The sequence below is a fragment of the Rhamphochromis sp. 'chilingali' genome (assembly GCF_963969265.1).
Source record: "Rhamphochromis sp. 'chilingali' genome assembly, chromosome: 6".
In the NCBI taxonomy this organism is placed as follows: domain Eukaryota; kingdom Metazoa; phylum Chordata; class Actinopteri; order Cichliformes; family Cichlidae; genus Rhamphochromis; species Rhamphochromis sp. 'chilingali'.
Genome location: NC_137933.1, coordinates 12608767 through 12635923, shown reverse-complemented (window position 1 = coordinate 12635923; position 27157 = coordinate 12608767). Strand labels below are relative to the sequence as shown.

Genomic DNA, 27157 nt, shown 5'->3' with positions numbered 1-27157 from the left:
CTTTTTACTTTTTCCAATGAACTTGTGAATTTCATATTATTGCACTTGGTTATTGTTGAATCCCCTCCGGCTTGATCCCAGCAAATTAAATAGTGGGCAGTTTATTGAACTGGCAGTCTCTGAAGAGGCTGTGATGCTTTATGAATTTTTCACCTCTTCATTTTGCTGTTTAGTATGTTATATCAGCCTTCATTCAGCTGTGCTCCTGTTAAATATTTTGAGTCCATATTTGCAGCATGTTGCCTGCTTAACTCCCACACATCGCACTTCAGCATGTACTTCCAAAGCATTGCAGTATGTCTAGCTTGCAAATACAAAGATGTTTCAGTTTGTTGGAGCCCTGTTTTTTATCCCCTGGCACAAACAAATGATTAAACAACCTCTGTGATGTTTAAATACCCCCCTTTTTTTTTGTACACCGCTGTGCATGAAAACAGTACGCCAACATATAACAGACCTGACATTGTCAGCTCCTTGCTACAAAAATGGAGTCCATTCCGATTGAGCCCACATGTGAAAGATCAGAAAAATAGTGTGTGTGTGTGTGTGTGTGTGTGTGTGTGTGTGTGTGTGTGTGTGTGTGTGTGTGTGTGTGTGTGTGTGTGTGTGTGTGTGTGTGTGTGTGTGTGTGTGTGTGTGTTAAGGAACTCTTGGTTGCCTTCTGTGTGCTCTACGTAAAAGCCATCTTTTACCTAATTCAAAAAAAGCATATTTCTAATAGTAGAAAATTGTCTCAATGGAGAGCAATCCCCTGTTTCCATTATATTTGTCAAAAAGCAACTCTGGACATCATCTGTTTAAGCAGTTAAATGTAAAACTGCCATCAGGAAACATCTGAGGGGGAGAGTGTGGTTGCTGGCTGTTGCTAATTAAGAAAAAAGTATATGATGCTGTACTGAAAGTGTCCTTGTGATTATTTTGGTTGCTAACAGGTTGCCATGGATTGCCCGTAGCATGGAAAATGCAGACTTGTCTACAACCAGTAACCTGATAATCGCAGAGAACTAGAGAAACAGTGAACATGCAACTTTTATTTTGAAGGTGAAATTTCTCACTCTCTGGCTTGGTTCACAGCTTTACATTTTACAAACATTGCTTAGTGTTTACAGACAACATTGTGTGCTGTCAACTACTAACCACAACGCTCGCAAGAAAGTATTCTGTGCACTACCAGTTTTTCTCAGCAACCACTACCAACTCGTTCGCAAGGGTAAAATATGCATTCCTAACCAGAGGTTGCCAGCTGTCATCAACTGGTCTCTAGGTCTATGTAACTCATGCTTTTGCCTGCAAACTATTGGGCGAAGATGTATATAGAAGGATTTAGGAATTACTTGCTGTGTTGTACCACTTGCTCAAGAAGCTTGTGCTTTAATTTTGGTGGGTACAATTCTAGTATTTCATAATTCTGTGACTTAGCAGTGCCAATATCTGTGTGTGGGTAACACCATATAGTTTATGAATGCAGGTGGCTATCAAAGCTTGCTAACCTTAGCTGATATCTTAACAACCTGTCATCCAGATATTATCATTTGTGTCTCCAAAAAAAGAAAAACCAAACATGGCATCAGTTAAGGATACAAAATGTGGAGTCCAGAACCTTCTGGGTTATTAACATCACACCAGAAAACTTTCTTCCATGTTGAACACATTAAGCAAAGCAAAATGGCTGCAGTTAGTAGCTTCAAATGAACTGTGAAGATGTGAGAGTGACATCATTCTTGTCTCTGAGGGGGAAAAAAATAATAAGTACATTTCCCAAAATGTCAAGCTGTTGCTCTAAGAGTGCTAACCAGATGATTGAATTATGCACACTCAGTCTGATCCACAGCTAGGACAGTGGAGCTGCACTTTTGTTGAAACACTGGCAAGAATTATCATCAGTTGTCACGCCGACAAGGTCGAGGTGTGTTTGCATCCACCTTTTCAAAGCAGCGTGGAACGCAGCCATGCAGCGGACGTGCACTCCGTGCGACGTTTGTGACAGAGCGGAAGCGTTTTGTCTCACGATTGAGTAAGCCAAGTAAATTAGAGATCAACTAGTGATACACAATTCGAGCTGAGGCATTTGAATGCAGCTGTACACACAGGCCCTCAGATCTCTCCCCATGTCGAACACATTAGGCAGTCTACCCAGAATGCCCAAGGGCTGTAAGCATGACCTACCATACTAACAAACTGACTCACTAACGAACGAGTGTGCCACTGCGAGGTCACGTGACAGTCACCCACGGTGTTTTCGTGTAAATTCACTTAACAGTTTCCTAATTCAATACCTGTGTTTAACTTTAATTGTACTTGTAAGCAGGTCCACTCAGACTACATTAGATCCTTCCTGATGAATATGGAGGGCTTTAGAAAACCTTCTTGTCACACAACCACAACGTTTCGTGCCCTTTTGATTAACGTGGAATGGAAACAATTAAGTGGGGGAGGTAGTGAGGCAAAGCAGCACATTCAACAGCTTTAAATGCTAATTAGCTAATGGAGGATGAAAGAGCAGGCAACTGGCAGGGTCTCACATGAGCACACTCGAGCACTGGCTGCAGCTAGGCTCGTTTCATCTGAATTCAGACCACCACCATTTTGTTTCCTTGAGTACAACTGACAATACAGCCATCTTGTGTAACGAGAGATTTCTCTTTTTTTTTTTTCCGTAATGATCTTAAATGCCTCTGTGCTTCTTTCTTCCTTTTGAATCTTCTCTTATTCCCAATTTTTATCTCTCACTTCTTAGTTGTGATATATTCTTCTTTTATCTGCCACGTCTTATGTAATTATTCTAAGATCACAGAATATTCTCACAGGCGTTGAAGTCAAGTATAGTTTTTCTTTTATGTGCTTCTTATGCTGCAGGCAGCCCACTTATACACAGAGATAACTCTTTTCACTTGTGGCCTAAGTCACATTGTTCATCATGCTGTTAAAGTGATTTTTTTTTTAGATTATTGCTCCTTGTAGTCTTACTCAGACAAAAAAGAGCAGCGTGCCTGCACAGTACTTTGCATCTGCTGTGTGAGAAAGTGGTGTGTTAACAATGTTAGAATAGCGAGGAAGACTACCTTTCACAGGCTCCATTATTGAAGGATTTTGGAGCTTGTTTTCCTGTTAATGTGATAATGACCACTGCAAGCATGATGAATGCGCTCTCTTTCTTCTATACAGTTTTATTTTTGTCTTTGTAGCAGCATTTCACAAAAGTGATCTCAAGGAACTTTGTATTGTTGGTAAAAAGCTGCAGTATTAAGCCATTTTCACACATGCAGTGCAGCCATGAAAGTCTTGCAGAAATAACCTGATGAACACAAATGTTTAATGTAGCTCCGTCAGACATTAAACGGCCTTTAACCTGCCAAGTTCGTAGTCCGTGTAACTGATGTGCACAGATGAGAGCGTGCCTCTAGGCTAAAGTCTGTTGTGTTTGCAGCTAGTGAGTGGTTGTCCTGTGTTCTGCCTCCTGCACTCTACCCAGGCAGCTCTGTCGCCTAGACTTAATGGATTTTGCAAGTATAAAAGTGTAAAGTGAGGGAAGGGTGTGTAAAAGGCTCTTCTTATGTTTCAAGGGTTTTAATGTGTTTAAGAATCATTTCTTGAATTTTTTAAAATTGGCGTAAATATTGGACTTGGAGGAGCTAGTTAGAGTGATTTGTTTTCTGATGTTCACAAATGTCAAAGGGAACAAAATTATGAAGTTAAAAGTTTCATGTCCAAATAGTTTCGTACATGCAATAACACTATAACTAAAACTAAACAACAAAAGGAATATGAAAACCCAAAAAACTGACAATACTGATTTTTGGTGCCTTTTGTTTTCACATGGACGATTCAACCATAAAGCTTTAATTGTAATTGGTCTCCTCAATGGAACCATTACAGGAAAATAGTTTGGCAGGATTTAACTGAGACTAAGAAGAAGTTTCCTTTGGCTGCTGCTTACTTCCTGATATAACAGTGTCTCTTCCCAGTCTCAAAACAGGGATCTTCCATGTGTTAGGTGAGTGTGTTAACCACTACTGGTAGGGAAATGTTGCTTACTTTGATCCCGTCATAGACAGTAAAAAAATTAATTTTAAAAGTGTGTGGGCCCACCTACAAATTTTCATTGATTGTTTGTTCACAGTCAGACCCTCCTCTCCTCATCATATTCAGTTTTTTGATCACCAAGATGGCGATGGCTGAAGCGCTTATCTCAAGGCCTAAGAACACAATTTCAGAAACCCAGGAGTGACATCACTGTAGCTACGTCCATCTTTTAAACCCCACTTAGTAAGGTTGTTGCATGAGCGTAGGGAACGCCTAACTTCAGAACTCAGCTGTATCGAAGGATATGATGAAGTCCAACTGTGCAGCGTTTGAAGTTTTTGCTCTTTTAATTTGTTATATAACTATTTGTGGTTGTGTGCAAAGTGATGTATGGGCAGACTCTAATTGGAGGACTGTTTTCTAAATCTTCTAAAGTAGAAAGATGGAGTTTGGAAAACAGTCCTGGTCCAGTAGCCAAATTACACATTAGTGATGTATTTCAATTTCCCTAAGAATGATGATTTACAACCATCCTATATCCACTATTTAATATTCCATATTAAGGAACCGTAGGTATTTTATATATAGAGATTTTTTTTAATGAAAATTGCTCATTATTATTTATTAATATAATTTATTATCATTTGGTTTTGTTTTATTTTTCTGTATGCTTCACATTTAAGTTTACTAGTTCACACCACAAGACCAAGACGTTCTGAATGTGCCTAAGCCATCCCATAAACAAATCAAAGAAATGAGCTCCAACACCTGTGCTTCTGGTAGTGAAGGAACGTCTTTGGCACACAGGAATAAGCTACCAACAATTTCCATTGTTGGTTTTGATGTATCTCCAACCTCGTCCCCTCGTTCCCTCCGCCTTGTTTAAAACCTGCAAAATTACAGATAATTTTGTTCAAGGACAGTCAGGAGAATTTTCCAATGGGGGAATCTAATTTAATTGGAATCACTGTGTCATTTGCCATAGGAAGGGAGCAATCAAGGGGCTCTTTCAGGAGTGTTTACATATTTTATCACTCAGCCGTGAGTGAGATTCAAGTCGACATGGGGTTTAATCAGAAATAAGCATCTCTATCATCTGTCCTCAGTTTGCAGGGACCTTACAGATAGGTTGCAGACTCTGTTGATTTCCTTTAAAAGCCCCAAATTTGTCACAACCTTCAGTGCTCCTTTGAGGGAGATAGAGAGGCTGTGAATAAGAGAGGGGGGGAGGAAAAAGCATGCTGTCATGAAAAGAGCTGCTTCCTGGCTGGCTAGATGCAATCATGGGCACTATCTGATAGTGCTGGAGGAAATTGGATGAGCTGAGAACTGTTGGCTGCCTGTGATGGGAAAGATGACTCCTTTGTCACTGTGTCAGTCAATTCCCTACTCTCACCTGAGAGACTAATCAATAACAGAAGGAGAGAGAGAGGTTTTCTCTTGTCTCTTGGCCTCTGTATGCTGTGGGCTGCTGTCACTTATAGGCTGTAAAACGCCCACTCTTACACAGGAATGTGAGACAGATAAATATGTTATGGGTGTGTTTTAAATTCGATGCATTTCTGTAGATGTGGAAGAATGTGTTTGATTTTGAAATTCGAATTATTCCTTGTTCTCCTTATTAATAAATGAACACAAACATTGTATACATGTTCCTTTCTTTCTTTCTTTTTTTAAATTGATATTCATTATTTTCTGTTGAATAGTATGTGCACACAACACTGCGTCTGAAAAAGGAATTTCTTACCGGTTGTCATATATTTTGAGTCGTCTTTACTGCTCACAAGTGCTGCAGCTGCTCTCATTAGCGACTGCATCATTAGTTGTGCAATTATAGTGCATAAGACCCAGCGAGACTCATAACTATCAGTTGCTGTCAGGCCCGTAGTATTACATCAGGCACGGAGGACAGTTTGCACGACGTAGGCGTATAAACAGGGACTCGCTGAATGATTCATAACTGTAACGCTGTCATGAGCGCCAACATATTTTCTGTGCACAGTATTGACATGCTAGTCCTGTGTAAGACGATGCTAAACTGTTCTTTTCATTATCCCTCCCCCCACCATCCCTGCAGTTCCCTGATACCTGTGAGGAGTCTGCTTCTCCATTCGTCTTCATCTGCACCAACCCCCAGGAGTTGCTCGTGAAATTCCCCATGAAAGGGAAGTACAAGATCTGTAAGTCCTGCTTCTTTCATGTCCGGGGAAGTGGAGTGGATGAAATTAGCCTGAGCTAACTAAGAATTGCTTTCTTTTTTTCTTCTTCTTCTCCTTTTTAAAAAAAAAATCATCTTTAGTATGTATGTTTACACCTATTCATAAAAAAGACAGGTGAAAGTGATAATGCTACACAATTCACAACTACTATATTGTCATTAATAAAAACAAAATTACACACATGGACACAAAGCTCTCACCCACACACACACACACACACACACACACACACACACACACACACACACACACACACACACACACACACACACACACACACACACACACGCAGTTTCTCTCTGAGAGCCATCTGTAAAGACAGGATTTTGCTGTCAGGTTGCCTGGGGGACTAACTAGGTCTGGATGTGCAATGTTGTTGCTGTATTGTGTGATTTATAAGAGAGCTCAAACACATTTTCCCTCTGCTGCCATAGCTGCTACTGCAAAAATGATGTACCTGCAAGCTCCTTTGTTAATATTTCTAAACCCTCTAAAGACTTGAGAGGATTGTTTATGCAGCTGTGCCTCTCTCAGATCGTTTGATATCGACGGAGAATTCTTTTTGAGATTCTTGAGGTAAAATGTAGCAGGAGCCATGACACCACCCCCCCCCCCCTCCCCCTTCCCCTACAAAACTGGATATGATCGCCTTGTCTCGGTTTTTGTGAACATAATGAGCAGTTAAAAATGGCTTTGGAGGTGTAGCTCAGACCTGAACATCAAAGGATTAAATGAAATTCTTGTTAAGTAGGATGTCAGCAGGTCTTAAAGAAATTATTACTGGTCTGGAGGGTTTTAAAAGTCTACTTTTTGTACTGAGTACTTTTAAAGCTCTTTTTTGGGGGTTGTTTTGTTTGTCTTTCACAATTCCGCACTTTCCTGCCACGTGAAGTGGAAAAAGGCTCGTGTACGCCTGTTCTTTTATTTTAATTTTCACATTTCAGTGAACCTAAACTGATGCTCTTGAATAAAAGGTCGAAACGTGCTGACACGTTGTTATAGGCTTGCTGATGTAGACGCACATTGGAAAATCTGGTTCTGCATTATTTAAACTGACTGTAGGTTGTTGTTTATGAATCAGCAGTTTTCTTTTCATTGGTGAATAAATAAATATGGCTTTGTTAAAGTTCCCTGCTGGAAATTATAACCACTAATAGATTTCATTTTCTTAATTTTAACGGTACCTGGAGCCAAGTTTTTTTCCTGCTACAGCTGCATGCACACATTTGTGAACAGTCTGAAATTGCTAATAAAATATAACCTGAGCTTCGTCCAAGAAGATACGAAACCAAACTCAGAAGACAGTCATGACAAAATGGCCAAAGCATGTCAGGACTTGGATTTAGAGATTTGTATAATGTAGATATTTCCTGCACAAAAGTGAGGAGGAATATTTGTCCTAAAAATCTTTCAGTTCATCGATATTTTTGGGACGTCTTGATTGAACAGACCTCTTTGGGTCATGCTGCAGTTTTTTTTTCTGGTTTTATTCTGCCGAGGTTTGTTCTCAGCTTCATCCCATCTTACTACCTTGAATTTCCCTCTGCTGCTCAACACAAATGTGACTGTTTTCCATTAGAAAGATGTCTTCAGCAGCTGCCAGCAACTTGTTGAGGTCTTTTGCTTGCCCCAGTTTCCTTTAATGGCCTTTTTGCATGCTGTTAACAGTATTTGACTCAAGCAACTTTTGCTCCAAGCTGTGCTTTATTCAGAGAAAAAGCAGCCTGCGTCTTTTCCATTTTATTTGTTCCGTCCTTAACATCCGTCACTGGATGTGTGTGTCAAACACTGAACGTCGCAGGTCTGAATAATAATCCATCACCACATCCTGCTTCTTACAGAAGACACACACTTTAGCAAGCCCTTAACCTGTGCTCTGTTTTAAGACGTTACGATTCTGTTACCCATAAAGAAATGTCTATTAGGTTAATTTTATGTCGTCATGTCTTTACCTGCTGAGATATTTGACAGTGTAATAGTCTGTCGTCAAGGTCCCTTCCTGCTTTGTTCCAGCCAACGCCTAATTTGCGATATCTAGACTATCTAAACAGTCACAGATGTTTGATGACTGTTTAGTCCAGGAACATTAGCACACTTGATCTGCCTTATCTCAAATCATTTTCAAAGACCCAATAAGTTATTTACATTAATATAACCTAAAAGGGGCACAAACATCAGGTAGTATCAAATAATGTCAAATAACAAAATGTAAGTACACAAAAGTTATTTCATCGTTTACAAGATCACTTTACCTCTCTCCTAATTACATTTTCTCCTTGTTTGCAACACAGAGTATTAAAGCCACACATTACTGGCTCATGTTATACTCAGTGTAACAAGATGCTCCCAGCTGTGCATGTTAGCTCAGTATTTTAAATTGGTTATCTTGACCTACACAGTCCCACTTGTGTTATCCTTCTGTCACCAGCTAGCTTTTCACTCTGCCGTGCTCTTGCTCTCTCGCCCCTTCTTCTACCTCAATTCCCACCACATCTCACGGGTCAGGTCATTGCCGCTCATCTTAGTCGGCGGGGTTTAGCACTAGTATTTTTATTTTTTTGCTCCTCAAGCAGTTTACGCTGACAAGATCTGCTTGTCACTGTTATTGCCGGCTATGTCACACCTCATCACAATGAGCAAGAAAAGGGATGAACAGCTTTTCAAACAGCAGTGCTGCTGCTGTCTTACATAATGGTTAAAAATTATTTCTAATAAACTATAATGTGCTGCAATGTGTCATTCTGTATATAAAAATGAATTGTTGAAACTGATGGATGGACTCTGCTATCAGTACTGTGGAAATATAGCTTGAATGAATGTCAGCCAGCTTGCAAAGGCTGCTTTTCTTTCTAAAGATTCCCATTTTTTAGGAATTAACTGCTGAAATTTTCTGCCAGGCTCTGTTAGGGTTTATGTTGAAATATATGTGCAACATCTATAGTCCCTTTCATGGAAACAGTAGTGATCCCATCCTATTAAGACAGCTAAAACAATTAAATATTATCATCTTATTGCCGTACAGGATTTTTTCACCAGGCAGTGGTCATTTAGTTCTTCGTCATTTTTGTGCTCTTGCCTACATTTCATGTGATTAAAATGCTGATATTTGTCATATCTGCAGGCCACATGGCAAAAGCTAGGGCAAACCTAGCATATCCAAATACTGTACACAGGAACGATATTGGATACGATAGCCGATACCCAAATCAGAGATTGAGATCGAATCGAATTCTGCCCTTTTCTGCAGCCAGTTGCATTACTTGGTATGTGATGGCAATACGAGATGCAAACTCAGTTGATTAGTCATTACCCTGCGGAGGAGTCTGTGACATTTAAAATGATGTACAGTCAAGACTCACTCATGTAATAAGGGATGTGCATTAAGGTTTATGGTCACATCCTGTGTACATTTGTATCTGTATGTGTGCGTCTTTGTGAGCTGAAGGTCCGTTTGGGTTTTGAAAGCTATTTGACTCTGTGACATGAATCCAGATTTCCTTCTCCTATACCTCATGTAGATAACCTTCTCTCCCCTATGTTTTTTCTAAGCCTGACATCCTCTGAAGTGGCTACGTACACAGCGCTGGAAAAGTAAAACACAGACCATATGCCGCTCTACTTAAGACATTTAACCATACAATGCTTGATAAATCTAATATTAACTGACAGGGGCTTGTCTTAAACACTTACATAAAATAACCCAGACGTAAACAAAGTAAAGGATGTGAAAAGCAATCATAATGTTCACTGGGTCATAACAGCTGGCTGTATTTCAGCATTATAAAAAGAAATAGAACAAATGCCACTGAACAGTTTATTATCTCGTAGCACTCAAGGATCCATGCAGGAAATCTGTGTTCCTGCAACTGAACCTCAAGTCAGTTGGATTCATCACAAATAGCCACCAAACAAGACTGATTTAAGAATCGTAGGTGCTGTAGCCTGCTGGAGATCTGAACTATTAGTCTGCCTGCTTTCATGCACAGGTAGTTTGTGCCCTTTATTATCTTAAACTCTCCATCACGTCTTATATTGTCAGATATATTGACTGGACTGCCTGAAGCTGCTACTTGAGTTTTTGCAGAACAAAGTAATGAGATACAGGGTTGACCTTCCTATTATGATGCATCCAAAAATGTAAAATTCAGTTGCTTTCAAGCAGGAGTACATTCCCAGTGTAACGCTCCATGAGTGAATCACATGGCTTTAAGCCTTTGTCTAAGAGTTCTCAAATAAGAGAAAAAAATGTACAAGCATTCCTATATTCATCTGACTTGAGCAATGATTTAGAAGTGCAACAGTTGAGGATCAGTGTACAGAATCATTCATTAGCTCCAGGCAGCGAATGCCTTGTGTTTCCATCTTGCATTAATTTGCTTTCTTCAAAGAACCGCTGGCTGATTGTGCTACAGTGTGTATTTGTTCTACTGGGATTCTTGGACTTTTATTCAGCATACTATACAGTACTGTGCAAAAGTATTTAGCCACCCCTCATTCCTTTGTACTTTGGTTTAAAGAAGCAAAATATATAGTATTTATATTGCATTGGTCTTGAGCAGTAGCTCTCAAGGCTTTCTGAAGGTGTTTCAGTTATTCTTTGGACATTGGCTGCTCTTTCACTTCATTTTCAGTCAGTAATTTTTTGTTTTTCCACTTAACACTGACCTATGAATCATTCAAACTTGAAATAGGCATCTAACTAAAGTACGATTCACTGTTGTGTCTGCAAATAACAGGCAACTAACAACAAACCAATTTTAATTTCTGTCTTTAGGCACTGATGCAAAAACACATAATTTGTTCCCATTTCTTTTGTTGAGTCAATGAAAAAAAATAAAACAGTTTGACAGGCTTAAAATGGTATTTTTGGTCTAACAGGATGAACACTTGACATGTCTCAGCAGGGTGTCCTTTAAACAATTGGACGAACTGGACAAAAGAATTGGCGACGTAAAAACTATTAACAGCATATGAACAATATCTAAAAGTCATGTCCTTAAAAATTATGGAACAATCCAGCAAAGACCTGACACGGGACCTGAGACATGCATCTGGCTCTGGAGTTGATCCATCTATTGAAGCCTCATCAGAAATTATGAACACAGATGATCCACCATAAAATACCATCTGAAAAGATGGCATTGGTTCCCAAACAAACTGCCAATGCAGTAAAAATATACCTGATAGTGTCCCACTGTTTGTTTTTCTCTCAGTCCTGGATTGGCCTCCCCAGAGCACCGTTGAAGCGGTATCAGATCTTCTTGACAGAGGGCAGAACAAAAGGCAGCCATACAAAGAAGAGCTTTTAATGTCCTACAAGAAGCCTGGAGAACTATTCCTGAAGACTACTTAAACTTAAATACTCAAATATTAACTTTTAAGCTTGCTGGAACTGTATAAACTTTGTTTTTGTGTTATGTCCCACATGTTTCCCTTTTTCTAGCAAAATATATGAATTGAGGGAAGGTTCCAGTCTTTTGCTTAGTATTGTATGATGGAAATAATTCATTTGCACATAAGCTACATATGCAAATGAATCTCTGTAACCACATGCAGTGTTTTGGACAGTACAGAACCAAAATGCAATTGTTCCTTATTAGAGATGTAAATAATAGTCCTTTAACAGCTTTTAAAGAGCTCTTCATTCACTTTCCACTGAACATAGAGTAACTTGTGAACATATGACTCCACTGAGTACTTTGTGAACAAAGCTTATCTTCTGCTGCACAGATTAGTCACACTGATGGCTCTCCAGCAGATACAATAGAGCTCTCTTTTGTTCAGGTTTCTCACGACAAGAAAGGAAGTCAAGGGTATAATTGCCAAGATGAGAAATTCAGCTTCGACACCAGGTCACGATGGAATCTCAAGTAGTGTAATTCATTGACATATATAATCTGAAAATCGCTGGAAACTGGAGTCTTTTTTTCCCCCCGAGGACCTCAAGGTTGACAGTGTAGTTCTTCTTTAAGCCTGAAGTTCCGCCAACATTTTCTTTCATCTTTTTTAAAAGCCCTCTAAATAGTTGGAAAGCATAATATCACAGCATTACTTTTATGCTGACATTATACAATAAAGCAATTTCGCCAAAGTATTTAGTAATATTTTTCTCTCCAGTGGACCATTGATAGAAACTATGATAAAGATGTTAACTTAAATTGTTGAATGCTGATGAAAACATGCACTCTTGAGAGATGTTATTAATAATTATAATACCACTGTTAGTTATGCCTTTGCCTTTCCTTATGAGAAACAACCTTCTCATAAGGAAAAATCAGTGGTTTTCCAGTGATCGCACTGAATTCTTTCCAGTTGATTGACAAATAGTTGCATCTGATCACCAGACAGATTGCTAACACGCTGTAATCAGTGCAACTTGTCCATAAACTGTCTGTTTGCAGACAAGCTGACCTGGTATTTGCATTATTATTGCAAACTATTTTTTTAAGCAATCCTTTCAAAGGCAGTGAGCTTGTAAGGCTATTTCCTGTCTGAAGAATTGTGCTTGCAGCACAATGTCAAGCCACCGGTTTCCCTAGATTGGATGTAGCACTAGATCCTATTGGATGTCTCGAGTAACTCGTGGTTTCAGATAAGCTTACATTAATCACTCTTGGAAAGGTCTAACTTGGTATTTCTTTGTCAGCAGGGAAAATTAAATTACTTGAACACACGTGCTGTTAGCAAACAGTAAAACACTGCTCGGATAATGATTAGTCCATCAGTTTACCTCTGCCAAAAACACAGGTTATTGTTTATTCCTTTTCTCTCCCGTGTTGCCTTTTATTTTAGAAGAAAACACAACACAGTTGAGGCTTCTCAGTTTACTCTGCCTGTAATCAGTTGGGTTTTTTATGCAGAGGACTTTCCATTCGTAGTAAGTTAATACAGCTCAGCTGCACCAGTGTTGTTGCTGAGATTATAAGTTTAACTACTATTTTACTTCTGATATTCAGTTAAGTGAATTGTATTAGAGATGGTACTTCGATTAACAGTGTATGTAACACTATCCCACAGAAACGCATAATATCCCAGTAACACACAGACAGTACTTTGTTGTGTAGTAGCTCCATTGCATGTTTATCATATGATTTGTCTCCAGGTTGCTCTGTAAAAAATGCAGAACCTATTAAGTACTCTTGAGGGAATTGCTTAAAGCAAAGAAATCCATATTTACATGTTCTGTGTAACAGCCACAAGCCCGGGGACTACACATCAAAAATACACATTTCTCATTATTTATTTGCTAAACATTCAACATCTCACTTCCTGCTCTTCTTTCAGTGTGATTATAATTTTCTGTGTGCATACATTATTGAGCTCTTGCAATATGTATAGCCCATAATCACTCAGTATGGAAATCACACAACATATACCCTGAGAAAATACTGCATCTTAATTTTGTTCTACTAACCATCAGCTACACTGTTACCTTGTGATTACCGTTTTTGTTTTAAGTGTGAAATCACTGCACCATGGGATTGCAAATTACCTAACAAGTGTCCATCTTTTCTCTTGAGATAGTCGTGATTTTCTCTTTTTTTCTCTCTTCTGTTTCTCCCTTGTGCTGTTCTTCTTCTTCTGTCATCCACTGCTGGGAGACAGAAAGAGGTTAGAGCAACGGAAGTCCTTGTTTGGTTATTTATTCATGGATTTTCCATTTAATATTCATGCCTTTCTCAGGACTATCTGGGTGCAGAAGAGAATTTGCTGCCTCGGAGGCTGCAGGGGCCAAAAATCGGGTTTCAGCTCCAATGAGCCCAGCAGATGAAGGGAAAAAAAAGAGAGAGAGGGAGATAGAGAGGGAATGAGCAAGTGGGGTTTCATGTGTTCTCTAGTAAATGAGAGGCAGGCCTTGAAGGTGACAGGCTGTGTTTATTACTGATCTGTCAGCCGGTTAATGGGGAGAGTAGAGGAGAAGAGAGAGGAGGGAGCTGAGCTGCTGAGTAGAGACCAGAGCACACAGACATGGGAGCCAGAGAGAGCCCCAAGCAATAAACTTTGCCATGCTAGATCTGCTTGTCCTTACAGATTCAGTAACAACACTCCTGCATGCTAAATTAGGAACTGTAAATAACTGAATGAATAACAATGTGTTTTTGCATTGTTTTAAAATTGGGATGTTTCAGTAAATGAACACTGGCAGAAAGCTCTGCGATCAGTCGTTTCCAGACTATACTTAGTCAAGACTTTACACACAGAGGAATGTGTTAGCTGGCATCCAAGTCAGTATGAAGAATGAAGCATGGCCTTCTTTTTTTACTTGTGTTGGGAAAGGATTACGCGTTTTTTCTTTGCTCGTCTAAACTCACCTGACCTCCACGTATGTTTGACATGTAGGTCTGCACTGAGTTTGGTGAGCATCTTTTGCCACCTCTTAACTTTATGAGCTTTCAGGGATTGATTGTTATGCTTGTTATGCACATTATGATATTACAAAAGCCTAACAGACTACAGTGATAGTGATGGGAGATTTTACCTAAAATCCATATTACAGTGATGTAACCGTTACATAATTCACTACAAAATGGGTTTTAATGTGTATATTTTTACATTTTTACAGTGCAATAAGAAAACAAAATTGACTTTGAGCCCAACTAAGTATTTATTTATTTACATTTTGGCTTAGTATCTTAAATAGATTTGTTTTACACCCCAGTTAACAAAGGTTATGAGGATACACTAACTGGGCACGATAAGGCAGCTACAGTAGTTGCAGATTGGCTGACTGCCTGCGTGAAAGATTTAATTTATTGAATATATCGACATGAGTAAAATTAGGTCGGTTAGAAAGTCATAATGTTGATTAATGGAGTTATTTGATTAATTGCCCAGCCCCAGTGAAAAGAGCGAGCGATTCGTCTTGGTGCTGACAGGATATTGAAAGGATGTCTTTACATTTTGAGACACGATATGTTGAATATTTTTTTACTATGTTTGTTTCCCTTCACTGAGTTGAGTAAGGGAAAAGATGCTTTGAAGTAGAAGCCAGATCTTGGTTTGGAAAATTAACTAAGAGCGTATTTTAAAAAAAAAAAACATTTTTAAATATTGTGTAGCCCCAGCAGGACATGCTTTGCCTCGGAGCTTTGTAGCATTTGATTGCAGTTGAGCTCAGAGGTTTTATCAGCTGCCCTTCGTAATGAAACCTTCTGGCTTTATATTTTACTAAAGGGTGAAAAGGCAGTGTAAAGAAATTGCTCTTTGTTGTAACAAGAGATTTGTCTTTTCTTATCTTAACAAGCATTGTTGCCTTTATCAGACGCCGTTACAAAATACATATCAGTCAGCATTTGACGTGCTACTGCTGTCTTTAGTGTCACGTCGCTGTGTGTGCAGCATCCTTTCTGTACAATTCATATGGCTGTTTTTTTTTTATTCATATTGCTACTGTTATTTTAATCTTTACAGTGAATGTGTGAACACACCATATGTGGCACTGGTTTGAACAGCTTGTATCCTTGTCTGTGTGATAAAGGCATTTGAATATACTGCACTGTGTCCTTCATCGAGATGCATCGAGTAGTTATAGATTATCTCTGGATCAAGTTCTGATGGTATCTGAGAGGGTGACACTTAAAAAAATTAGTTTTCTCATCAGGTACGTGGCAGGCGGGAGAGTAATACTTGTACCTTACACTCAATTCCAAATTAGAGGTTTTGTAACCAAATTATTTTAATGCTACAAATAGTCTTCACTTTTTTCCAGGCGAGAAGGGGAAAAAAAAAAAAATTTTCACATGGCTGCTTGGCTCATCACACAGTTGGTTTCAATCTTACCTGCGGCTTACAGAGAACACAGCTAATTATTTATGCACAGTCTACCCAGATCCAGGGTTTCAAACACGCGGCTACTCATCGACTTAACAAAGCAGCAAACTCAACACACTTTCTTCTGTGTCTCCATTCGTGTGCAGCATTTATATTACTTGGTGAACACACTATACATTAATAGCACCTTTTTCTAGCTGCATTGTAAATATATAACACTCTAGTACAGATTACTTATTGTGAAATGTATAATTCAAAAGACCGGTTTAAAACATCTGGCCTTCTTCTCCATTTAAGCTCCACCTTTATGTTGTGTGCCCTCAGTTTTGTGTTTTCATTCCCACATTTCAATCTGTGTCAGCACGGTGGGGGATGGGGGGTAGAGTGCAGATAGATGTGTTTTGCGATGTAATCAATGTCCTTGATTAGTGAGCGATTACTCCTGTGTGTGTGTGTGTGTGTGTGTGTGTGTGTGTGTGTGTGTGTGTGTGTGTGTGTGTGTGTGTGTGTGTGTGTGTGTGTGTGCATGAGCAGGTATGTGCACGCACATTTGGCTCTGTGTTTGTGTTGAAGTAATTACGAGCGGTCTGCTAGTTAGCAAGACTGCAGTTGGGCTGCGGCCCTGATTTTGTTTATTTGTCAGTTAAGGAACTAAAGATCAATGGGTGGATTATTTGCACAGTTCGAATAGCTGATCGAGGTGAGGATGTTAAACTAGACATGGCCAATAAGCTGTTGGTGAGTGTTTACCTACCCAGCTATGTGTTTTTACATTTTGATGTTGCCATTTCGGTCAAAGAAAACATTTGAAGAAATGAGTTTGAACATAACAGGAACTGTAATAACGCTGTCTAAAATTAGAGCTGATCCATTTTATCTTAGCCAGTTAGTAATGTATCATAAATCATGAAGAATTAATGAGTGTATTCAGCTGTTTGCCGATGTTGACCTTGCTTCACAATAACAGCATCAACAGTGAACATTCAGCTGTGCGAGATGTGGTCAAATTAAGCTTGTTTGATTGGGGTCACTGTAAAGGGAGAGTCAAGGGAAATCAGTTTTAGTTCAATTATTTAAATATATATATATATTTAAAACTCAACACTCCCCTTTAAGCAAGCATTTGGCTACAGTAGGAAGGAAAAACTCCCTTTTCACTTAAAGGAACCTCCAGTAGAACCAGCTCAGGGAGGGGCAGCCATCTGCTGTGACCAGCTGGGGGTGAGGGGCTGAAGACGGGATAAAAGACCCACTTTGGAAAAGAGCCAGAGATTAATAATAACTACTGATAATCTAATGATTCCAGAGTGGTGTATAAACACGTCGTAATCTCATCAATGAAGTAGCCTGAAAACATTTAAAATTCTACTTTATTAAACTTCCCTTTTTGAGGTGATGAAACTCAATATATATTTAATAACTTGAGCCATTTTTTAAAATAAGCCCCACATAAAAGTATATTTTCAGACTACTTTTTTATTAATGATCTACTTTAACATTAATATTATAGCATCCAAATGTGGTGTGTCAGGGAACTTCCTGGCATGCAGTAGAAAATTATGGATGTTAGCTAGAATATTATGCATGCTCTCTGATACTGGTCTGTACTGTGCCGGTCCCATTATGCTGGCAGTTCAAATGCTGACTGTGTGTTTTATTTCCCCTTCATGTCAGAATAGCAAAGCTGTAACGCTATCAGCGAATTGGGTAGCGGGATTAACTGTCAATCTGCTAAATGAAGAAAGGAAAGATCTCTGAAGTATTGCTGATGGTTGTCAAGAGTCAGTAATCACTCCTAATAAGGCTCTATGCATGAATAATGATTCCATTTAAATAGCTGTAATTGCGTATTCACTTTAAGATGTTAGTTAGGTTACTCGTGCCTGTCTGAAGTAATGGAATTACAGGGATACTTCGTTTTTGTGTAATTAAAAAAAATCTAAGCACTTCAATTCACGTATAAGTGTAGGTCCAAGTGCACATATAGCATATAATTTACCCATTTCCTTAATTGCTTTTTCCAGTTTAGGTTGCAGGGAGGCTGGATCCTATCCCAGCTATCAAGGGTAAAAGGTGGGGTACACCCTGGACAGGTCAACAGTCTATGATAGGGCTAACACAGAGAGACAAACAGTCATTCACACCCACGCCCACAACTCCAGCCAATTTAGAGTCATCAATTAACCTAACAGGCATGTTTTTAGACATGTTTTTAGACTGTGGGAGGAAGCTGGAGAATCAGAAGAGAACCCACCCAGACGCAGGGAGAACATGCAATCCGACTTCGACTCATGCCAAATTCTGGAGGTTTGCTATGTACGGAATTTCAGACTTATGAAATCCATTTTGTTAAGAGGTTTTTATATTGTCAAATAAATGAATGCATAAAAAACGGAATGTACTTTTTAAGAGTAAACTGTATGTGTTATTAAATGTTTATATAATAGTCTTACAGCAGCGTTAATATCCTGGGTCTCCCTGCAGCACTTTGTAGCCAGATGTTATTATATTGTTTTGTTTATGTTAGGCGCCCTTGAGAGAAATATTGCGTTACCTATTAATGTAAAGACAGACTTGTGAAAAGCACAGTGGTATTAGTGTAAACACTGACACTCTGCTGCTACAGAGCTATCAACATTTCTTTCAAAGCACATCTTAACTAATGTGATCATCTGACTGCGCTTGCGAGAAAACATCAGCAGCGGTAATTCCCCTCAGAGGCGGCTGTCAGCTTTCCATCATCTGTCACTGTTTTCACTTTGCCTGTTTTCGAAAAAGCATTTGATTCTTGTAGTTTTCCTCTCGCTCTGAAAAGAAGCAGACAGATGTAATAGCCATTAGCCTCGGGGAGAGACGGCACAGATGTGTCAACAAGGCTTGACTTTTACAGTCCAAGTGAAGTCTGAGCAAACAGTGGCTGTGTAGAGGCCTGTGTGGTTGAGCAGTGATCCAGGGACACGGTTGCACGCCGTTGCCCCGGGACTCCAAACAGACCGTGACTCTAGCTCTCATTATAAGAGTGGGTCAGACCACCCCAGTACGGAAAATAAATAATGCAGGGGAAAACCTGAGTGCTGCCACCTCATGACAACATCGATACAACCTCGTCCTTCACGGAGAAGTGCTTCAGCTCTTTATATACTCCTGCTGTGAGCGGTATTTTTATACTCTCTGCATTTTGCTGCTTCTGAGAGCGTTTATTTTCTGATTATCATCACACCTAACTAATTTGTTGTGTCTATGAAACAACACTTAGAATTTCCTCACGTCCTAATTGATATTTTGAGCTTGCTTAAACTGCGTAACCCCAAAACACACAGTCTAAAATTGCATATTGCAAAGAGAAGAAGCAAATTTGTAATTTACTAGCTGGAGTAATGCAGTTGTTGCTTATTATTATTTTTTGTTAATCGATTCATTGTTTTAAGCTCTGGTATCAGCATGTGTCTGCTATTTGGCAGATCTAAATATCTGTCTTATATTATCTAAATCCGCTCATTTCATCTTCTCATTCTTTCTCATGGCCTCCAAAAATCCTTCAAAAAAGGAAAAAATATCCAATTCTCTATCTTAATTTGATCTCAATTTCCTGTAGCTGTTGCAATGCAAAGTCTAAGATGAAAGAGTTGAAATTCTAATTAAGCTGTAATGGCAGCAGCAAGTTGATATCTTTCCTCCTTCTACATTTCTCCCTAGTCAGTCCTCACCCTCCATGTATGTTTAGCTTGATCTCTTCAAATTTATTTCCTACTTTGTAACCAGAGGCAAGAGCCCTTGACTCGCTGCCCCCACAGCCGCAGCCAAGGCAGCCATTTAAGTTGTGATTAAAAATTAATGGTTGAGTGAGAGGCAGCAGAGAGGGAACAGGGGAGGGCAGAGAAAGAAAGACACAATACTTGAGCATGAGGATCGGCTTTGGAGAGGGGAACAAGCCCGAGCTGCAGCTGCTCCCTGATAGAGGGCTGCAAGGTCTTCTCACAACTCTGCTGTGTTTAACTGCTCTGCTCACACCCCACCATGAATATTGCATTACCGCACTATAGGGCTCCTTGTGTTACCCCCACTGAGTGCTGAGCAGTTGCGGCCACGGTGCAGAAGCATCCGAGTCGAGCCGGCCCCCACTGCGAGAGGGGCCTCCACATTTTGTTAGACACACCACACAAACCTGGAGACCAGCTTTCACGCCACATAATTGGCAGACTGATTCAGAGAGAACCCTGCCTCATTACATGTCACAAGCAATTATAATAAGTGCAGAGACAGAAATATTTGCTGACATTTAAAACCATTGTTACTGTTTTCCTTTGCCGTCAGATCTTTGATGAAGCTTGGGGTTTTTTCCATTAGTATTATTTCTAGTGACTGAGCAAAGGAAAGCAGAGATTTCAGGAAACGCCAACATTCAGCAGCCGTAGTTATTGAAAATGGTTTTATCGTGAAATGTTTTAGCTCTCTGTTAAAAGAGAGCTTTCTGAGCAAGGTCAGTGAAATAAAGGGCAATCAACTGGAGCCTTGGCTAGCAATCTTGGTGCACCAATCTTTCTCTCTGGCCATTTCTTTAAAAGCGAAACAGAAATACCATGGGACCACATGGGGTCCTGACCTTGACTACACCAGATGATGAGTAGTGACACTTACATCAGGGCCTGGCCTTTTCTTCCTTCTGGCCTCGTTTTCAATACCGTTTCATTACAGCATTTCTCAGAGTGCATTACCCACTAGTACATGAGCTCACTTCAGCACAGCCAGTGTTTTTCCTGTGCAGTATAGCCTCTTTAGGATTGCAGCTCATAGTGTTTAAAATATAATATTTATATATCCACAGTAGTATACAAAAGCCTTGACCCATATATTTTACCAAGAAAATAGGAAATAGTATGTGGAAATATAATATTTAAGACAAAAACAGAGTTTGTACAATTCGAACAAGCTTCAAAGTCACTATTTAGTAGAATCTTTTTTCTTCAACACAGCTCGAACTCTTATTCAATTTTCTTGTCATTTCTTTAAGTTCTCTTCAGGATTAGTTTACCAGGCTTCTTGATTGGCATTCAAAGCTCTTCTTTTGATGTTGTCTGCCTTTTTATTCTTTTTTAATAATGTTACATTATTGGGGAGGCCAATCCATGACTAATAGTGTTCCATTGTCTACCGAGGTATACTTTTACTGCACTGGCAGGGTGTTTTAGATCATTATCATGCTGATAAATGAAGGCGTTGCCAATCAGACAATTCCAATTTGGTATTGCACTTGGATCAAAGTCTGTTAGCTTTTGTCTGCTTTCATAATTGCATCAATTTTGACAACATCCCCAACGCCACTGTCTAAAATGCAACCCAATGGCAGAGCCTCCACTGTGTTTTACAGATGGACGTAGATGCTCACTGTTGTACTTGTCTTGATCTTCACCATAAATACATAAAATGAGAGTTTGAACCAGAAATGTGACCTCTGGATTCACTACCCCAAAGGACATATTGGCATTGATTTTCATTCAAGGTCTTGTATTTTTTTTGGGGGGGGGGGGGGGGGCATACCGGAGCTTTTTCTCCATGTTTCATTTTCACTGAGACCAACAGTAGATACAACTGAAGGGTTAGATGTATCTCTTAGGTCCTGTGTCAATTTTTTTTTTCATTTTTTAAGGACATAACCTTTAGATACTAATCTAGTATAGGTAGCTTTTAGGCCTGCAGCTTCTTTTTCTTTTAGTGTTTTTGTTTTAGCTAATAGCGCTTTAGGAATCAACTTGGTGGTGCAACAATACTATTTTGTGTCTGTCAAACTGCATGATCTTTTTTTAGATTCAGCTAAAGAAATGGGAACAAATTTCATGTTTTTGTGACAATCTGCAAGCAACAAAGTGACTAAAGATACACCACAACAGTAGTTCTTCCTTTGAGTTAGGTGACTGTTTTATGCCTGAATTATTCGTAGGTGGGTGTTAAGTTGCTTAACAAAGACTTTCTTCTGAAAATGGTCACGTACAACAACAACATCGTTGAAGAACTATTGCTCAAGACCAGAAATGAGGGGTGGTTCAAAACTTTTAGTAGTAGTGTGATGCATGTGCGTATCTCCAAATAGATAACCAGCACTGGCTCTGGTTACCTCTGACCTTGATATTGTACTTCTGACAGTTAGAGATATCTTTACTTTTCGAGGTTCGTGTGTTTCGAGGAGTACACACAGCAAAACAGGCACTCAGTGGTAAGTAGAGAAAATAATACAACCTTAAATAACAGCGGAGACTCTCAGTCAGCGACGATGAAAAGTCCATATAAGGTAGGTGTATAACATAAAAACCAAAGTGTTCTTTTTGTTTTTGTCTGACAGCAGAGGAAGTGTCAATAAACAGGTTATAGGCTGCATTCCAACTTACCTTTTTATCTTGTTGGTGTCTTTTATTGTCGCTTTTGTTTTGTCTGCTTAATGTATTCAACTCCCACATCTATTGATTCCTTTTGTGTGTTGCTTGTACAGTTGTATTAACCCTAATAGCTGCTAGAATTTCTTTTTCAGGCATATTCATATGGCAGCTAAACATGAGCATCTTACAGGAATAACGCTTTCAAGTCTTTGAGTCTTTTCTCCCAGAGAAATAGGCTCCTGCTCTCAGGCGATGTTCTCTGGCACCGTAGCATAAAATATTGTTCTTTTCTCGATCGTAAATCAATAATGTGACTTTGAAAATGTGTTTAAATCATTATGTACTCGTGAAAGAAGTTCTAAATTGTCTGTAAATATTAGAGAACATCAGACTAAATCCTCCACTCTGTAGAAGTCGTTTGTTACGTAATCTCACTGCGAGCGCTGGTGCATCTTTCTTTTATTGTTGTGCAGAAAAGCAGTGTACAGAAAGGTGTCTAATCTCAGCAAGATTGAGGTATGGCACCAGTGAAAGTGGATGTCATCTCAGACTGTCAAGTCTAAGGTGTATTCAGATTTGTAAGATGCTCTTCCCACCTCCTCCTCGTTGTCACCCACCTTCTTGTTGCTACACTCTGTTCCTTCATTCCTTTCCACACTTCTTACATAATTTGTTAATTCTGTCCCATTTCCTCTGCTGCTGCTGCCATCGCTGTTCTTGCTCTAGGTGCTATTTGCAATGCTAATGAGGCGAGGCAGCAAGAAATGGTTTGTGGGGAAAAGAAGCTGCCTGGAAACACGGTGCAGTGGTGTTATGGCTCACTATGCCACACAGGCAATATTCTCTTGGCAATATATTATTGCATACATGTTGTCATCATGTAAATTTTTACTAGATCTCATCGCATGATATGAGAGTGGTCACCAAATCTACAACCTCTTGAGTGATCAGTTTTGTAATGAGGTGTGGAAGTGCAGTACCAACGTTTTGTTTATGCAACACAAGAAATAATGGCTCATTGAAAACTCCAGCATACATCCATAATCTAAATTATTAATAATGGGAATGATTTCTCAGTCTTAAAATTGGTTGATAGTTTATTCAGGGAGACTAAAGTATGCCCGTTTATAATGAGAAGAAATCTCTACAGTGTCCTTGGTGTCTGCTGGAATAAGTAAGGTAAAGAATCGCTCCATTGGCAAGTTTAGCAGCTTTGTATTCCCATCCATCCGTTACTGTGAATGAATGAAGTCCAGGCTCTGACCTAAATTTTACGCCTTTCTGTTCCCATCATTGTGGCGTGCCAGACGAGCAAGCAAGGAACCACTGGTTAATTTCAACCCATGTCACCACCAGGCACCTTTCAGTAGTGAGCTCCCCACTTATCTGCCTCGTGTCTGCGTGATTGAAATTACAGTCATGGCAGCAGCAAATGCAAGTAAATGGATTATTGAGCAACTGTAAGTGGCTCACTCTACTGAGCTGGCTGTGTGTGCGCTCTCTGGCCAGACATGAAAAATCTAACAATGGCAATCTGCTGCATGTTCCAGAGTACAGAGGATACTTCTTTTGTGTGTGTTTCAAATCTCACACACAGATAGATAGATAAGTAGTAGGGGTGCAACTCGTATCGATATTGAACCGTTCGATACAGTGCTTTCGGTTCGGTACGCATATGTATCGAACAATACAAAATTTGTAATTTATTTTATCAACTTTTCTTCTGACGATGCTGTCTGTGTTGAGAGCTCAGTGGATCTGCGTTCGACTACTCCGCCTAGGCTGCACTGTCGAGCGCAGATCCACTGAGCGCAGCGCAAGCTAGCGAGATAGAAGCTAAGCTCGTTGCAACATGGCAAATTGAACCTCCCCCACCCTCATTCAGATCTGGACTTGGGAACTATTTTGGTCTTCATGTGACGTATGACCCTGAAGGTAAGCGCGTCATGGACAAAAGTAAAACAGTATGTCGGATGTGCCACGCAATGCTCAATTACATTGATGGGAACTACTGCGTTAGCGCAGTTTGCTCGCTAATGTGTTGACGCAGTCCAGCCCCACGCACGGGGCGATCCGTGGTAGCTCGTTAACGGAGATTTGCAGTGTTGTGGCGTTAACGTCATTTCAGATTAACGCTGACAGCACTAGTGGGAACACAACGAATATGACTGCACATTTACTCCGACATCATCCTAGTACAAAGACAAGTGGAAGCAGACAAAAAAGTTTCGGGTGTGTTCATTGTGGTGGGGCCAGGTTTCACAATGAACTCACCCGAAACTCTGGCTGATTGGGACCCACACCCAGTTTCACACCTTGGCTCAGGCGATTAGAGGATCATCAGGGGGTCTTTTTGTCCCTCTGTGGGGGGTTACTCCCACTAGGTTTATATCTGGGACTCTCCACCATTTGACCTTAGAACTGAAGAAGCTTCTCGGATGAGAGGTGAAACGTCTTCAAGCAACTTAAAGAAGTCCAGACGCTTTTCTTTGCAAGCTCCTTTGAATTCTGTGTATCGTTGCACCCCTTATAAATAAATAAATAGATAGATAGAGAAACATTGTTCTTAGATAGAGAAACATTGTTCTTTCTTAGGACCGTGATTGGACAGTAAAATGATGTTCCACTTGTACTCTCCCAAACCAGTACTAAAGTTACAGCTGGTTACAGAGATAAATCACTTGAAAGCCCTCAATGAATCAGTGAAGCACCACATAAGACTGTAAAAGATGCTTCTGCCAAACTGTGCTTGTGCATTTCAAATGAGCCATATTTGAGATAGGGATGCACTGATACAGCTTTTTCCACTTCTGATCTAATGCAGATACATTTACTCATACTGACTGTAGCTCTGATACGTTTTAAATGAGTAAGCTGTAGTCCTCACTGTGCCTGGACGTCATTCTTTATGTGGAAAGCAATATCAGACTTTACTTAGACATCATTTTCATGACTTTATAAGGTAAAATAAATACATCCAAGAACACAATTTTACTGAACTGGTATTTATTTATAAGATTATAAATTATGACGTGACAAAATGAATTAAAAATAAGCTAATGTATTCACTGGATTTATATCCACTAGTGTCATTTCAGCCCAGTGTGAGTTTTTAGACCATAGCTGTTATTTACAGTAACGCTAGGTTCTCCTTTTCCTCTCAGTGTGAGTGCACGCATCTCCTTTTACTCCATACTGAGCACACACAAAGCATGTGAACTCCATGATTTCATGAATAAAGAATCCCAATATAAGGGATAATAGCAGCATACCATTTCCCTGGGAACATAACTTCTTCCACAGGAGCTATACACTGTGATATATATTGTTTGCTGTTGGTGAATAACATAAACACTAACTGTCGAGGGAAAAGTCAAGGGACTAAGTATCGCATTGGAATACTATCTAATAAACTTTCAACACTTGTTTTGTTGGGCTCCATGATTATGGCCCTAATGAGTCTCACAATTATTTTAATCAGTATTGGGATCAGAATCAGATCGAGAATTATTCGTCACCATTGTTGACTTTGGTAACAAAAAGATGTTTATTGCTTTTCAATTTTGTTGCATAAATGTGTTTTTAACGTAGCGTTACTCGTACAGACTAGTCCAGGAGACTTGGAGATGCACGCCGCAGGGAACAGCTATGATTGGAGCATGCAGGCACGTGTTCGGGCACTGATTTATGAAGCGCTTGGTTTGCTTTCGCTTTGCGGTCTTTTGGTGGAGCACGCATTTTTAACATCACTCGATCACGTTCGTTTTACTGTGGAAAGCCGAAATTGTGATCAAGATTTCAATCGATTCATTGTGCAGCCCTGCTTTATTGCACCCAGATGCTGCGTGTGTGTGTTTTACATCAGTGTGGTGTTTAGTTTATCTGTTAGACTTGTTCATGTCAGTTTAAATGTTAAAAACTGTCAACAATCTCACTTTTGGCAAAGCCAGTATATCATTTTTGTTGATCTGACCAAATTGTCTTATCTCATTTTTTTGTTCTTTCTTTGATTGTTGTGTAGGGCTTAAAAACAAAAGTGTAATGAACTGGATGTTTGTACTGGGTACGCTAGAACGAGAGAGGAAAGGAGGGAGATAGTGGCAGTGAGGGTACGATGGTACATTTACATTATTGTAGCAGCGAGTGGATTATGGTCTGCGGACTGCGCTTGAAAGGAGGATTAATCTTACCCCTTTTTCTGAAGAATAACAGAGTAAAAAGACTATTGATTTTGCTTGTATTTGATTATATTTGCCTTCAAGCCTCCTTGGACTCGCACAGCTTGATCGATGTCAGTTTTGTTTCTGTATGCGTCGTGCACGACTCCTGTGGTGTGTCTGTGGAGTAATGTGAGTTTCTCTTCTATGCTGTTAGTTTGTCATTAAACCTACGATGGTGGTTTTTCTCTTCATTTATTCAGTCAAAATTAGAGTCAGCAAACTGTTGCTTATACACATCCAGCAGTTATCAAAGCACTTTGCCATTCATGTGGAAATGCTCCGGTCTCCCAGGGGTACTCTGTTTTTGAAATGGCTGTCTCCACTATGTTCCCTAGCTTGTCACTTAATCTGCTGGCCTGTCATTTGATGGATAATATAGAGTATACAGTGGGTTTTAAATCTTTTTTTCTAACACCTAGGACTGGAAATTATGAATAAACTGAAACTAAAGTCACTAGACAGCGTAATAGGCAGCTGAATCTACTGGAACTGATGGGCCATAAGTACAGGTGACCCATTTCAAATGGTTTTCACATTTTCATCTGACACCTTT

At 39.6% G+C, this 27157-nt stretch overlaps 1 protein-coding gene across 1 annotated transcript in view; it reads left to right on the top strand.

The window, feature by feature from the left end:
* trip4 (thyroid hormone receptor interactor 4) overlaps positions 1-27157 on the top strand; it is an 87047-nt gene that overhangs the window by 30600 nt on the left and 29290 nt on the right. The window contains exon 12 of the mRNA XM_080884302.1: positions 6101-6203. Coding sequence (XP_080740428.1) covers positions 6101-6203 — 103 coding nt within the window. The remainder of the gene's footprint in view (positions 1-6100; positions 6204-27157) is intronic.